The 16,421-nt window shown below is 41.2% G+C and overlaps 1 protein-coding gene across 3 annotated transcripts in view; it reads right to left on the reverse strand.

Moving 5' to 3' along the window:
• The window catches only part of ect2 (epithelial cell transforming 2), a 39,084-nt gene that overhangs the window by 1,983 nt on the left and 20,680 nt on the right, over positions 1–16,421 (reverse strand). For 2 of the 3 annotated variants that reach the window (XM_072390213.1, XM_072390212.1), the window contains 5 exons: positions 13,541–13,679; positions 7,538–7,692; positions 2,132–2,239; positions 1,634–1,768; positions 105–612 (listed from right to left, as the gene is read on the reverse strand). In XM_072390213.1, the coding sequence (XP_072246314.1) occupies positions 136–612; positions 1,634–1,768; positions 2,132–2,239; positions 7,538–7,692; positions 13,541–13,679 (1,014 nt within the window). In that variant the 3' untranslated portion in view covers positions 105–135. The remainder of the gene's footprint in view (positions 1–104; positions 613–1,633; positions 1,769–2,131; positions 2,240–7,537; positions 7,693–13,540; positions 13,680–16,421) is intronic. The other variant, XM_072390214.1, reaches the window with a different exon arrangement.

The following is a 16,421-nucleotide window of genomic DNA, read 5'->3' on the forward strand; positions in this document are numbered from 1 at the left end:
AGGCAAATGTGGTGTAGGCAGCACTTAGTGATGTTTAATTTCAAGTTAGAAATAGGATTGAAGTCAACAAAAGATGAGAAGATATAACAATCACGTTTGCTCACATGAGATTTCAGCAATGAGTTAATTGATGGTTTAGAGCAGAGTCTCTTTGAGAGGACTGGACAGGAGAACTTTGCATGGGTCCAAGGGTACTTGAGGATCCCTGCATGATTCCAAAAAGATCCTGGTTTTGACATTAACAGGCGCAGGATAAGGGTGTGTTAACTGATTTGAAATGTTGTGGACAGCTGGAATGGAGGTGGATGTGGGATGGGTTATAGAGGTGGTGTTTTGGGGAATAGGGAGGCTCAAATGAGGTTGTACTGGTTGTGAATGAGAGATGGACTTGGTTTCTTGGGTGTCAGAGTTGAGGTTGAGGCTTTGGCTGAGCTCAGTAGCAGTATAAGAGGAGGAGCTATTGGCAAGGCTTTGAGCTGAGGTAGAGGGGGTGCGAAAACAGACAGGGACCCTGATTCTGATAGGAGGATGGTCCAGGGAGTTTGAGCGCTGAACCGTGGCACCTGTTTTAGCAGAATCACTCAAACTCAATGTAGAGGCAGATCGAGACATCTAGAGTAAATAACAGAAGGAAGGCACATAGGGAGCAGGGGTTTAAATATTAGAAAATTAAGATAGAAACAGAAAACAAAAAGCATTAAGATTAAACACACAGAGAAAATTACGACATAGAATAAAGAGTTTGAATTTCAAATATTATTCTACAACATCTTTAAAATTATTTGTCAATTTATTGCAGCAATGGGCGAACCATGCTAGGAAGGCAGGTTAGGTGGTGGTATGTCATGCAGGCGCAGTGAGACTGAGTACAACATTTGGTGTGGCTTTTTTTTTCTGGGATTGATAATTCACCAAATATCTTGTTTGTTCAATCAGAACATACATGGAAAATAATTTAACCTCGGAAGTGGTGCAGTATCCTCTGCTAGTCAGTAAACTATGAAAGGCGGGATAAAGGAATTATCAGTTTATTGGGTTTTTTTGTTTTTTTCAGGCTTAAGCTAATCTGCAAGTTTGTCATATTTAATTTAGTCTGGACAGAAAATGGCCTAAAGTACACATCAGAACTTGTGGAACAAATAAAGCCAGATTGGAATTGCCTTTTCATAGTTCGGTATGTGAACCGTGCTTAGAAGTTGAGTCCATGCAAGGAAACCAACTTATTTAAATGAACTACCCATTTTGAATCATTATGAATTATCCATTAAGAAGTCTTCCAGATTTTTGTTCATAGCTACCAAATGTGTATTCTTGGGATGTAACGAACAAGAAACATTTAACTCAGCATTAGGTTCGCTGAATATCTATATCTAATAGTATGTATAATTTTACCACTGTGCTGGAATTCATTCAATGCATTCAACTACGTTTTTTATTTAGTATCATCAAACCAGAACTGTCCCGTTTTGGGTGCTTGACACAAGGAAGTACGTACTAATTAATGAGATACAATTGTTTGTTGGATCTCAGTTAAATAGAACAAAATGAACTACTTTGCTTTATGTCAAATTGTTATTCTCCCTGAAATTAGCTAATAATTTCCTCCAACAGGCAACTAAACAGACAGACTTACAGTTAATGTGGAGCTGCTGCAGACACGGTTTTCACAACTTAGCCTCTGGGTTTTCTCATCTGGAGTGTTGTTGGCCATGAACGCTCTCTGGATCACACGTTTTGGGGTCTTACTGAAGGAAAATGCTCTTGTTACCTAACACACACACATTGAAAAAATGTCAGTCCTCAATATATTACTGTTTTGTTGGCTTTGCAATGAACACATTTAATTTTCAAAATGAAAATGAGATTTTCTTTTAATTTATAAGCTGTTCCCAATAACCAAGAACAGGTTGCTGTGGTTTAAAAGAGTGGTGTGAAGCAAATGTTTCCCCTTCTTCAACAGTCACCATTTGTGTTACAGTTGTTTTGTACTGTGGTCATTCTGAGACAAGGCTGTGTCCTTTGGGTCTGCCATACAATATTCAGCTGTGCACAGTTATCGACTCATCATTCAAAGCAACATTCACAACTATTTGTACAACGTACTATATTTCTCATGCCAAACTGCTGTTACCTTTTTAGAAGTCTTTTTGATGGCTCTGGATGCTTTACTGAGTGTGCTGTCCATATCCTTTGTGCTGACCTGCAATGAGTCTGGGTCTGTGCATTGAATGAGATCCTCCTGGTAACAAGAAAAACAAAAATTCAAACTTAGTATAATAAATCTTTACTTGAACACATGTAGTCAGTACAGACAGAAACAGTATTCTTGTAAAAACAAAAAAAGCTGAGATGTGATGGGATGTGTACCTAAATTTGCATAGAGTTAACATCCCTCTGCCCTTCACCCTGCAGGGGGGGTTTAACAAGCAGAGTTACATCTTGTTATCAACATTGTAGTGCTGACCCAATGGGGAAAAAAGCGTGTGTGGTGCCAGGTAGACCAGCAGACAACATTACCCTCTACTGCTTTGAATACTACAGCCACCATGCCATTGCTCCCTGTATGTGTGACAGTGACATAAATTACAGATCACACTGTTGTTTCAACAAAGTGTTATGATGAGGATGATCAGAGTTTTTCTTTATGTTAACCAACTTGTGCAGCATTCTTCCTTTAACATTCAGCTCAAAGGGCTCCAGAGCAGTCACCAGCACAGAACTAGCCTTGACCGGTTTGTTCAGTTTCTTTAAATCACTGGATCTGATGCTACTGCCCCAACAGATGCTGCAAAGCAGATTGCACTCTCCACAACAGACTTCAACTACAACATCATGGTGCAGACTTGAAGGACCTTAGCTTCAAGAAGTACAGTCTATCATGTTCTTTTCTTGTAGACAGCCTCTTGTCAGTCACTGATACACCAAACAACTGCAAAGTCGAGTATTTCTGTTTGAGGTGTATTTCTGTTTTGAAGTTTGAGGTGTACAGAGAGAAAAGAAACTGTCAGAGTACAGTCCCATGTGGTGCTCCTGTGCTGCTGACCACCTTCTCAGATACACAACCATTCAGTCTAACAAACTGTGGTCTGTTTGTCAGGTAGTCAATAATCCAGGTGGTTGTGAGGATGTTTACCTGCATTTTGTGCAGGTTCTTACATAACAGTGCAGACTGAATTGTATTAAAAGCACTAGAGAAATCAAATAACTTAACCTTCACAGTGCTGCTTGCTTTGTCCAGATGAGAGCAGGCTTGCTGAAGGAGGTAGATGATGGCATCTTCAACACCAACCCCAGGACAATAAGCAAACTGTGGTAGGTCCTGAAAGGTTTTCATTTGCTTATTTAGGTGTGCCAATAACAGTCTCTCAAGGACTTCTATGATATGGGATGTTGGCGCAACTAGTCAGTGGCCATGGAGAGCAGATTTCTTTTAGGTAATGGAAAAAGGCAGGATATCTCTCATAGCACTGAAACTTTCTATTGACTCAGGCTAAGGTTGAAGAGGTATTGCAGAATCTCACATAGCTGTTCTGCACAGGTCTCCAGGACACTTGGGCTGACACCATCAGGACCTGCAGTCTCACCGCTAGAGACACATAGGCTGGAGGGGGAGGCAGAGGAGGTTTCAGCATGTCTTGATGTGCGTCTGCTTGTTCCAGGGCCTTGTCCCTTTATGTTTCCTCTTCATAATATGAAAGGCATGCTCAATTGGATTTAAATCGGGTACTGGTTGGCCATTTAAGAATTCCCCCTTTTTTTTCAACTTTGAGAAATTCTTGTGTTGCTTTACGATTATGTTTTGGGATTGTTATCTTGTTGCAGGATGAAGTGCTGTCCTATGAGTTTGGAGGCATTTACTGGAACTTAAGCAGATAAGAGGTTTCTATACACCTCAGAATTCACTACCATCAGCAGCTACATTATCACTGAAGATAAGTGTGCCAGTACCTGTGCCAGTGCATACATACAGCATACATTTCATTCCTGACCACACATCTCTCATATTATTTTGCTAGACCTTTTTTTCAATTTTTTCCTGCACACCTCCTTGCACTCTGTTGTTCCGTTTTCCCTCTCTTTATCAGCTTCTTCAGGTCAATGGGGATCCAGGGTTTGTTGTTGGGGAAGCACCTTACTGTCCTTGTAGGAACAATACTCTCCTCACAAAAGTTGATGTAATTTTCATACACTCAGTCATGGCAACAATATAGTCTCCATAAGAGCTCTCTTGATAGATGGTATGAACATAAACTTAAAGCTAGCAGTTCAATGTCCCAGGTAGAGATCCTCTCCTTCACTTTAGCATGTCCAAGATAACATCAATCTCAATATTAACTTGCTGCTAAAACAAGTGTGACAAGCTGGAGGTACTTGTGATGAACTAATGGCTATACAAGGAGAGCAGGAGAACTTGTTGATGTGTCTATCTGAGCACTGGCTGAACAACAACACACAGGACTCATATGTGGATACACCCTGCTACACAGCCGTGGAAGCAGATTGAAAACCAAGGACGAGCAGGAGGCAGGGTTTAATCCCATTTTTAAATCTGAGATAGGTTAACCCCCAGAATGGGACTGTTAAGAAAGAGGGTATGCCGTCCTGTCTGTCTGTGTCTTTACATAGTTTGGTATTGTTGTCTACATTCCACCAATGGTGGCACCTACAACAGCATGTGACTTCATCCGTGACAATGTTGCAAGGATACAGACCCAGCACCCTGAAGTATTCATTCCAATCACAGGGAATTTCAATCACGTCTCTCTATCCTCCTGCCTGACTGGCTTTGTACAGTATGTGGACTGTCCAACACGTGCATGTAGGACTAGATCTATTCTATGCTAACGTGAAGGAAGCTTACAGGGCTGTATCTTTTCCACCACTGGGCAGATCTGACCACAGCACTGCCTGTCTCCAGCCTACATACAGACCTTGTGCACAGAGGCTTCCTGGTACAGCCAGATCTTTCAAGAAGTGGTCACCAGAGTTAAGGGATACACTGAGAGACTGCTTTGATGACACAGACTGGGGTGCACTGCTGGAGGAGGAGGGAAATGACATAGATATGGTCAGGAGGGTCAACACCATCAGAGACTACATTAACTTCTGTAGGGACAATGTGATTCCAGAGAGGACTATACAGTGCTATCCTAATAATAAACCAGGGATCACCAGTGACACATCAAGGGCCTTTGACAAACCACATAATAAAGACCTTGGAGTGGCTCTTTGTCTGTTACATGAGACAGACTGCAGGTTGCTGAGGACGCAATTCTGTACATGCTGCACCGGGCATTTGACTATCTGGATGTGCCTGGTTTATATGCGAGGATCATGTTCTTTGACTTCTCCAGCACATTTAATACCATATGACCTCCCATACTGACAGAGGTTTTTAGGTATGGGGGTGGCTCACTCCCTGACGTTGTGGATTACAGACCATTTGACTGCTAGACTGTAGTATGTCAGAATGGGGAGTTGTGTTTGTGAGAAACTAGAATGAAGTACCGGGGCTCCATGGGAAACTGTCTTAGCTCATTTACTTTTCACGCTCTACACATAGGACATTATGTACAATCACATATAGAAATATTCTGATGATACAACTATTGTGGCATGTGTGCACAGCTGACAGAACGGGAAGTGCAGGGACCTTGTGGAAGCCTTCACTGACTGGAGTAAAAGGAACTGTCTTCTCCTGAACACCGCCAAGACCAAGAAGCTGATGGTGGACTTCAAGAGATCTTAATTACCATGCCAGCCAGTCTCCATTGATGGAGAGGAGATAAAGTACAAAGCTACAAATACCTGGGGGTAGTACTGGATGAAAAACTGAAGTGGTCTCCCAATACAGATGCAATGCATAGGAAGGGTTAGAGCCTTTGTTCTGAGACAGCACAGGCTCATGTCTGCAGTGAAATACTGTGCATGTTTTATCACACTGTCATATGCTGGGGGAGTGGCACGACAGACAAAAACTGTGGGCATTTGGACAAAGTGGTAGGGCAGGGGACTGGACCCTCTCAGAACTGGAACAGCAGATGAGGACGAAGCTGTATGTTATTATGGACAATAACAAACATCCCTCCACAACATCCAGACAGGATAGAGAAGTAGCTGCAGCGAGAGGCTCATCTCACTGTGCTACAGGACAGAGAGGTTCAGGAGATCGTTTGTCCTCAGAGCCATAAGGCTTTTTAACAGTGACTGCAGGGCAGTGTGCAATACAGTATGTCCTCCCGGGCACGCCAAGCTTGTCAATGTGTTTTCAAGCTATCTAATATTTTCCATCAAAATCGAAAGAAGATCCGTTCGCATGTCTTCTTCCACCTATTTTCCTGTCAAGCTCCTGCCCGATATTTCCACAGCATTTCCTCTTCAAAATGTTGGAGATTTGGTGTCTTATTTCGGGCTTTTTGGCATTTGGAAAGCTAAATTACCTGCGACCGTTAGTAAACAACTCTTGCGTTGGCAAGGCAACTCATCATAACAGATGTTGAAAAGTATCAAAAATAAGAGAAGAATCCACTCAAGCAACATATTTCAAGTATGGCTGCCAAGACACAGTACAAGTACTCGCTACTCAGAAGTACAAGCTGGTCCTTTTTCTTTCTCACTTTTCCACTACCATGTTTTTGAAATGTGTGGAATTTAGGATAATCTTTGTGATTAGGGATTACTTGGTTTCAAATTTCAATTAGTTCCTTTCAGTAAATTTTTTCCAAAGTGGAACCTGGCTCCCCTGCTTCAGATACTAACCAAGAGTATACATCTTGTGATAACTCTGTTATGAAGTTCTGAACATAAAATATTTTCTTGGATCACAAGGAAACATGCACACACATCTACATACTAGAGAGCATTTTTAACTTGTGCAGTGGAAAATCTTTTTCCCCCTTCACATACAAACTATTTTCTGTAAATCATCAAGATGTGCTTTCTTCAGACTAACAGACTGTAGAGTTAACTTGTTTGTGACAGCTTTAGAATGTAACCTGTTCAAAAAGATTTTTCATATCAGTGGGAAAGCTTGTTTATTTGGACCAACACAGAATGACACTAAAATTCCCATTTTCTAAATGTTTCCTCTTCTGGCACAATGAAGGATAAAGAGATCACGGCTGAATTAACAAGTTTTACTTTCTAGTCAAAAAAGTTTCTTGAACTATTAGTTATTTTTCCTGCTAGTTAAAAGGCTCATCTCATTTGTGTAATTAAAGCTCAATCAGCTTGTATTTTCTCAATCCTCCTTCCTATAACCTGGAAATTGTTCAAAGCTAAATATTTTAAGATATGATAGAGCAGTGTCACATATCATACTTAATTGGCGTTGGCTTAAAATCGTACCCCGTGGCAAAGAGGTGTCATTTTGTTACCTTAATTCCCCTGCGCACATATATGGTCAGAGGTATTAAGACATGCAGAATGGAGTCAAAGGGAGGAATCAAAAGTTAGTCCGTCTGGGAAATGGGATGATGGGTAAACGGCAGATTACTCATTTTCTTCCATTTGTGTGTGTAAGTGTATGACTTCTCACCGCATCAGCCCGGCAGATCGTGTTGGCAACATGACGGCAAAGTGTACGGAGCCAGGTGCCTTTAACCGTTTCTTCTCCAACCAGTTGGAAGCTGAACAACAAGTTCTCCTGTTCCGTTGGAGGGTGAACTACCAAGGCAAATGCATTCATACATTCTGAGGAACACAGACAAGAAAAAAAAAAGTGTGAGTGAAAGACAGACAATGATAGAGTGGAAGATGGATGAAAATTAAATAAATCATCTTTTTTCTAAAATCTAAAAAGGGTGTGATATCAGTTAGTAAAAAGGATAAGGATTAATTAGGATAATAATAAGGATTAAACAAGATAGGAAACTGAAGGGAAGTAAAGAATTTTAGGTAAAACCTTTGTTCCAGAGGACAAACCAAAACTTGCTCTGTGCCAGCGATTCTATCCAGAAGCATTAGGATAATCGCAATGCTATGCAAGGCTGTCGTGGCTCGCCTTGAGGTCATTGCAACTCCTCTGCTCACTCTGAAAAATATGCAGCAGTGCGCCCAGTGTACAGGAATAGTCTCAAAGCTTCATAAATATAATTCTAACATGACATTAAAAGTAGGGCTGCACGGTGGTGTGGCATCGTGGCATCGTTGCCTCGCAGCGAGAGGGTTCCAGGTTCAACTCCCGGCTGTGTGGAGCGTACATGTTCTCCCAGTGTATGCGTTACTCCGGCTTCCTCCCACCATCCAAAAAGGTTAATTGGTGTCTCTAAAATTGTCCTAAGGAGTGAGTGAATGTGTGTGTGTGTGTGTGTGTGTGTGTGTGTGTGTGTGTGTGTGTGTGTGTGTGTGTGTGTGTGTGTGTGTGTGTGTGTGTGTGTGTGTGTGTGTGTGTGTGTGTGTGTGTGTGTGTGGTTGTTTGTCTCTGTGATGAACTGGTGACCTGTCCAGGGTGTACCCCAGGGTGTAACCCAATGACCGCTGGGATAGGCTCCACCCCCCGCGACCCAACCGACAGATTAAGTGAGTATAGAAAATGGATGGATGGACAGTAAAAGTAACAAGGGAATAAGAGACAGGTGGGCAACTGGCTTGAATAATGACATAAAGCCTGGATTTGTTTCCAAGTAACTGGGGACGTACACCAAAAGCGTCGTGAGAAAAAAGGCCTTCAAAACATCCATTCCAATGAGTCTGCATTGTTTTCAGTGGCATTCAATACATGTGCATGCAAAACTGGGTTGAGGTTAAGGTTAGAGCTCAGACTCATTTAAATGGACCAGTGTTCTTATGTCGTGATCAAGCTCAGGAGGGGAAGGGGGTCATCATATTTTACTATTGTTGTGCCTTAATTCTGTGAATAGCATTCTTTGTTTCTACGGTTGCTTTAAACTAGCTTGATATATAAAACTGACTTGACTTGTTGAATGAAGAATGTCCAAAGCCATGCCACAACGCAAGGGGAAGAAATGACCCCTTAGAGTTCCTCAGTATTTTTTTCAGGTTGGCCAGTTACACTGTCACCAAAACTATCATGTCAAGCAGCAAACTGGACAGCTGTGAAGCTCTGTACATTTCAAAAGTGGTTTACGCTTTGCAGTTTTATTTTTATTCTGACTAACAGAATATTTTTCCCCTAGAGTCATGAAAACATGCTGACAAAGTTCATTCTGTTTTATGATGTGACAAAGGACAGAAGCAGCTGGGAGAATTCTGAAGTGTACAGTAATATACTGTCAGACGAGGCGAAATCAATCAATTTGCTTCGATTCAATAATATTTTATTTAAGGGAAATTATAATGCTGCAGTGTAAATTACTTTCAAAGATATACTATTGTTATAGATAGATGACAAAAGAAAAGAGAAAAATCAGCTTACAAAACATTTAGAACGTTAAAGTGTAGCAGAGAGGAAGGTGAGGCATAAATCTTCAGAGATCGCCATCTATGGATTGGGGTGCTGTTTTTGTATCTTGACATCAATTTAGCTGATGATGTCACTCAGAGCGTTGGCAGCTAACACGTGCTAACTCTCTCAATGGACAACATGGGTGGAAACTCATAGCCAACAGTTCAACATCTGGGGTCCAGAGATGCTCCTTCTCAGTGATATGTCCAGGATTACACCATGTGTTATGAAGCACTGTAATCTCTCCTCCTTCACTCTTACCTCTCAGTCTGCAGTCTCTGTCTGCCCATGCAGTCCTAAAACTGATTGACGTTCATGGTGTCAGTGATGTCCCTACAGTTTTAAATCTGAGTAAAGCAGTGTCAGTGATGTCCCTGCAGTCATGTTTCAGTGGAAAAAAAAAAAAAAGATGATATTGTCTTTCCGATACCAGCAGGCTGCATCCTCATCATTATTCCAAGCTCATCTATTTTATTTGCCTGTTATCTCACACCCACGATGATCAAGGGAAGAAATGGTTTAAACTTCCTCCACCTTTTTCTCTGTTTTTTTTCTGCACTGCATCCAGAACATCTCCTCAATAATTCTTCTGGAAAAACACAATATGTCCAGAGCTTTTGAAGCAAGCTGCCATTAATTCTGCACCATTCCAGAAAATCGGGATGATTAGATGGCAATTCACATTATGTTTTGGGTCATTTTCCATCTTTACTGTGAAAACAATCCAAGAATCTTTTAATACAAGTGAGTAGAAGAATCTGCAATAGCCAAGTGTATCACCTGATCTCAAACTGACAGAGCTTAACCTTTATTTAAAAAAAATAAATAAAAAAAACTAAGGCAGAAAGACTAATAAACAACTGAAGACTGCAGCAGTAAAGGAAGCATCACAAAGAAGGAAACGCATGGAAATATGTGGGTTTAAGACCTCAGAGTCCTTGCCTGCAAACAATTAACCAATCATTATGGTTCTCTTCGTGCATTTTCATTTTATTGAATATAAGCAACTTTGCATCTCTTCCTTCCTTCCAATTTGTGCTTTTCTGTCACTGCACAAATCTCTGACCACGGAGCTAAATCTTTCTGATCTGTGGTTATTAGCCCAAAAAAAAAAACAGACACTGCCCAGTGCTTGTTGTTGCAGTCTCTTTCTCTCTTGCTGTCACCACAATCTCTGTTTTAACATTTTTTATTGATTGATTTTTTTTTTACATTTCTTCAAAGCCTGAAAGTAAAGATGTTCGAAGCAATAAACTGGCAAAAAAAAAAAAAAAAAAAGAGTGGCTACGTCACCATAGTACTAGTATCCTCATCCTCATTTCGTGGTCTCTGTAAACTCTTGTAATATTCCAGGAAGGAATACGACAGGTTGCCATAACATTCTTACCAAAAGCAGGCAAAGATCCGCTCCAGTGTGCTTCCTATCATCCAATTTCTTTACTGAACATAGATTACAAAATTTTATCTAAGATTTTAGCAACAAGACGAAAGAAGGCTATCCCACAAATAATCTCACCAGACCAGACAGGTTTCATTTTAAACCGGCACTCCATTTCAAATCTCAGAAGGCTTCTCAATATCGTTGCTCGTCTCCATCTCATTCCCCTGAAATGGTTATATCACTAAACGCTGAAAAAGCGTTTGAACGAGTAATATTTATTTTTACCTTGAAAGCTTTTGTTTTTGAAGAGTCTTTTATCTCTTGAATAAAACTTCTCTACTCCCACCCTGTAGCCACAGTAATTATCAATGGGGAGCAATCTGAATATTTTACTCTCAGCAGAGGCACACGTCAGGGATGCAGCCTATCTCTCCTACTTTTCGCCATTGGACCCTTAGCTACCGCTCTTCGACAATCAAACGATTTCCTAGGAGCGAGGGGACATAATCCTATATGTGGCACACTTGCTAAGTCAGTTCCTGCCATTCTCAGCACCCTGACTCAATTTAGGAAACTCGCAGGACACAAAATGAATTAATCTCCCATTTAGAACTGTTAGGAAGGGCTTCAAATACATTGAAGTTGAGATCACACCTGGCTTCTCTTCCCGCTTCATGAAAAATGTTGGCATCTTGTTTGAAAAATGCAAAAAAAGACAAAGCTCCCTCTATCCATAGCTGGCCGAATTAATCTTATCAAAATGATCGTGCTAACAAAATTAATTTATCAATTCCAAAACATCCCAATTCTGAATTTTTAATTTAATACAGACTAGCACATCATCATTTATCTGGAAGGGTAAACCACACAGAATCAAAAGAGCTGCTCTTCAGGCCTGGCTTTACCTATTTTCATTGATTACTATTGGGCATGCAACATAAAAAAACATGTTCCACTGGATAGAAGGAGATCAGGCTGATAGAGGTGACGCTTGGGTGCATATGGAAAATGTCAGCAGCCCACTCAACCTGTGTTCTGTATTATGTGGCGCAAGGTCCCCATCTCAGAATCAATTTCATTTCATCCATGTGGTCTATCATTCAATCAGGATTTGGTCACAATCTAGAAGGCATTTCAAACTACAGACGACTTCCGCTCAGTCTCCCATCTAGAGCAATTATAACTTCCCTCCTTCTCTCTCAGATTCTTTCTATGGGGTTTGGAGCTTATTAAACTAAATTAAACTCAAATAGATCCCTAAAAAAATCTCAGGAGACTTGGACCCCCTTCCTGGAATATTACAAGAACTGTCACCTCAATCTCGACCAGCAAGTCAACCTGTAGTAGCCAGGGGTTTGTAACTGCCACCAGCTCAGCACAGCACTAATGTGCTCACAACACCTGGGTGCACCAGCAGTTTTTACTACAGATGCAGCAGCTGGAAAGATGAGAGGACAGAGCTCACTTTTTCTTTGCAGAAACACGTTTACTCGCCATAATGTGTCACAGGCTTAAAAAAACAACAACAACAACTAATGTACAAATAATTTTTTTAAAAATTATAAAACAAAAAAAAAAAGAGGCTGATGAATTCTACTATTTCTACGACAGCTCACAGCTTATTCTGGGGTGCTGTGGTTAATGTCTGTGGTCACATTGAAAATTATAAACTATTCTAGTTATGTCAGAAAATCATGATTATCAGAAGCTGTCGTCAAACACACTAAACTAGGTACAATGCAAGGCCATCCTTTCATTTAGTCGTAGTTATAGGCTTGTTCCCTGGAAGGTAAAGGTACATACCGGGCCGGTATGTTTGAATACAACATACGCTGTAACAGGGAAAGTATTTAATCAGCTTATTTAGCTGTTGTCCCTGTGTTTTAAAACACATTGAGACACAGTACTCTTGGCAGAAAACGGGCATTAGATGGATTTGTTGAGTTTCTTTATGTAGAGTGCCTTGAGGCAGTTTTTTGGAGTCTGTGAGTTAATATTATATAAATAAAATGAAAGCGAACTGAATTAAACATAAGATTTCATCAACGGTTATTTTAATTGTACGCAATTGATTTTGAAGAGCTGACATTTCTAAACCCTTTAAAATCCAGAGGACCCTTAAATCAAATCTTAGGGTCTGCACTTAAAGCCCACATTTGTAATGTATTGTAACTCAAACCCAAACTCAAACAATATATGTCCTTCCTTTGTGTGAAATTCAAGCTCTACAAAAAGATAGACATTAAAGGGGAACATTTTTAAACTAGCTTCCATTAAAGTATTTTTAATACTTTAATGGAATATAGAGTATTTTTGAGGTGCAGTGGTTGGGTAGGGAAAAACAAGGGACATTCTTCAAGAAGCACCTAAATGATCAATATGTTGCATTAAATAATTTCTCATCCCCATCTCTGTGTTCAGGGACACGACCATATGAAAGAAAGTAAATAAAAAACAGATTGTTCATGCAATCTTTTGTAAGCGGTGTTTTTAAAAAAAAAAAAAAAAAAGCTCACAAAAACTGTGCACCTGGTCAAGCTTTAACTGAGATGGAACTTCATTTTAGGAGCCTTAACTTTGAATGAACAAACTTGGAAATGGCTTTTGTTATGGTTTTTCATTGCTTCCATTCTGCTTCAGGGACACAGAAGGTGTTAAAGCAGTAGGGAGGACAATAAAGCAACCTAAAATCATATCAACTTTAAGTGTTAATGCTTTAACTTTTATGTGTGTGTGCGTGTTGTTGTTGTTACCCTCAGTGTCCTGCAGATCCAGTACTCTACGAATCTGAGACAGTGGCATTAATGATATGTGTTTCAGTGAGGATGGAGGTCTTGTCTGCCCCATTGGACTCTTAAATGTGCTGATCACCTTGTGTCGCTTCCTTGCAATCTGTAAAGAATCACACGCACATAATGAGACCGTTAATCTGGAGGGAATTGTGACAGCCTAGAATTGATGGAGAAGTTTTAATTATTTTGCATTTTACGCATCAAATTTGTGTTTTTAAAAAATTATTTCCAAATTAAATAAATAAAAAAGTGACATTTCTTAGAGATTTGTGGTCTTAGACATTTAAAATCCACTGGCGAGTACAACAGTTTGATTACGTAAAGTTATGACTTTATCATAAAAAAAATCAGTGGAAAAAATACTTTTAGTCAATTTAAAAACAATTCAACTTAAACTGTAGCATGAAAGACAAAGCTTAAATGGTGCTAAAAAGTAGGGCACCATGGATATTTTATTATTCATAGAAAAATTTGTGTTTAGGTTTGTCAAGTTATCTTTCTATTTATATTATCACACTATTAGCACTGCTTAAAATGTTCTGTTCCACTCTCAAACAAGAGAACTTGCCTATTTTACAAAAGCAGGAGTAGCTTTGAGATGTTAGTGAACTTCTGATCCTCAATTCATATGATGATCACCACCACTATTGCTTCAGAAAAAAGAATATTTACTGCAGTCGGGTTAATGTCCAATGGAACATTGAGGCAAAGCTTTCAGTTTTCTAACACATGTCCAGTGGGAGTCTTTAAACACAACTGGCCATTTGAAGCATTTCGTCACAACAAGGAAATACCATCTTTTATGGTCTAATTCATGAATTATTTGTCCAGCCATCCATCATCTGCCGCTTATCCGGGGGTCGGGTCGCGGGGGCAGCAGCTTGAGCAGAGAAACCCAGACGTCTCTGTCCCCGGCCACTTCCTCCAGCTCTTCCGGGGGGACCCCGAGGCGTTCCCAGGCCAGCCGAGAGACATAGTCTCTCCAACGTGTCCTGGGTCTCCCCCGGGGTCTCCTCCCAGTGGGACGTGCCCGGAACACCTCCCCAGAGAGGCGTCCAGGGGGCATCCTCACCAGATGCCTGAGTCACCTCATCTGACTCCTCTCGATGCGGAGGAGCAGCGCCTTTACTCCAAGCCCCTCCCAGATGACTGAGCTTCTCACCCTATCTCTAAGGGAGAGCCCAGACACCCTGCGGAGGAAACCCATTTCGGCCGCTTGCATCCGCCATCTACCCACAGCTTGTGACCATAGGTCAGGGTAGGAATGTAGATTCACTGGTAAATTGAGAGCTTCGCCTTCTGGCTCAGCTCCTTCTTCACAACGACAGACCGATGCAGAGCCAGCATTACTGCTGACGCCGCACCGATCCGCCAAACTCCCACTCCATTCATCCTTCACTCATTAACAAGACCCCGAGATACTTGAACTCCTCCACTTGGGGAAGGATCTCATTCCCAACCCGGAGAGGCCATTCCACCATTTTCCGGCTGAGGACCATGGTCTCGGATATGGAGGTGCTGATTCTCATCCCAGCCGCTTCACACTCAGCTGCGAACCGCTCCAGTGAGAGCTGAAGGTCACAGACCCACAGAACCACATCATCCGCAAAAAGCAGAGACCCGATTCTGAGGTCGCCAAACCGAACCCCCTCAACGCCCTGGCTGAACCTAGACATTCTGTCCATAAAAATTAGAAACAGAACCAATGACAAAGGGCAGCCCTGACGGAGTCCAACCCTCACCGGAAACACATCCGACTTATACTGGCAATGCGGACCAGACTCTGACACCGGTCATACAGAGACCGAACAGCCCCTATCCATACACCCGAAGCACCCACAACAGGACTCCCTGAGTTACACGGTCAAATGCCTTCTCCAAGTCCAGAAAACACATGTAGACTGTAGACTGAGCGAACTCCCATGCACCCTCTAGGACCCTGCTGACGGTGTAGAGCTGGTCCACTGCTGCACGGCAAGAGACGAAAACCACACTGCCCCTCCTGAATCCGAGATTCAACTATCCGACGGATCCTCCTCTCCAGTACCCCAAAATAGACCTAGTGTGAATTATTTGTTCATACCATTTTCAGTTTTACATGTCCAGTGTCTTTGTATTGTATTGTTCACACTAGTCGGCATGCTTCTCATGTGATTGAGTTTGGAAGACCTACTGAGTTCATGCTCCACAACTGATCTGCAGAAAGTGGTCACACACTACAAAATTTTCTTCAAAGCTCATCTTCATCAAGCAGTTATTTCACAGCTTTTCTCTTAAGAGTCAAATATGAAAAATAAGTGAAAATATTGCACGATGGGAACAACAAAGATATTGGTGCTTTATTGGTGTTTATGCAAATTCTTCTCACTTTCTTCTTCACCATACACTTCATCGTGTTTGCTGTGTGCCATTTTGTTTCCCTTTTTTTCCCCATGTGTCAGCTGGTAGAGCAGTCATTTTCCAACCAGAAAGTTGGCAGTTCTATCCCCAGTGTCTCCACGTCTCAAAGTGTTCTTGGAAAGACACTTAAACCTACATTAGTCCTGTGATGTTAATCGATGTGTGACAACAGAAGGCATTGCACACTGTGCATAGAGTGCATATATATCATAAGAAGTCCTGTACAAGTGAATGATAAACACATGTAACATGTTTTGTACAACCTAGACATGGTTAAAAACGAGCTAAATAAGTGTGGGCAATTTCTCAAATTCCAAGTTTAGCCCCCATCATCTCCACTGATCTCACTGCTTGCCCTCTCATTGGTGGTGTTCCTTATTCACCAACCCCTTCCCCATCAACTGCCCCTTACCAAATAAGCTAGAATTTCTGTGGGAGGCTT

This window comes from Leuresthes tenuis, unplaced genomic scaffold (assembly GCF_036924035.1).
Source record: "Leuresthes tenuis unplaced genomic scaffold, fLeuTen1.0.hap1 SCAF_7, whole genome shotgun sequence".
Classification (NCBI taxonomy): Eukaryota; Metazoa; Chordata; class Actinopteri; order Atheriniformes; family Atherinopsidae; genus Leuresthes; species Leuresthes tenuis.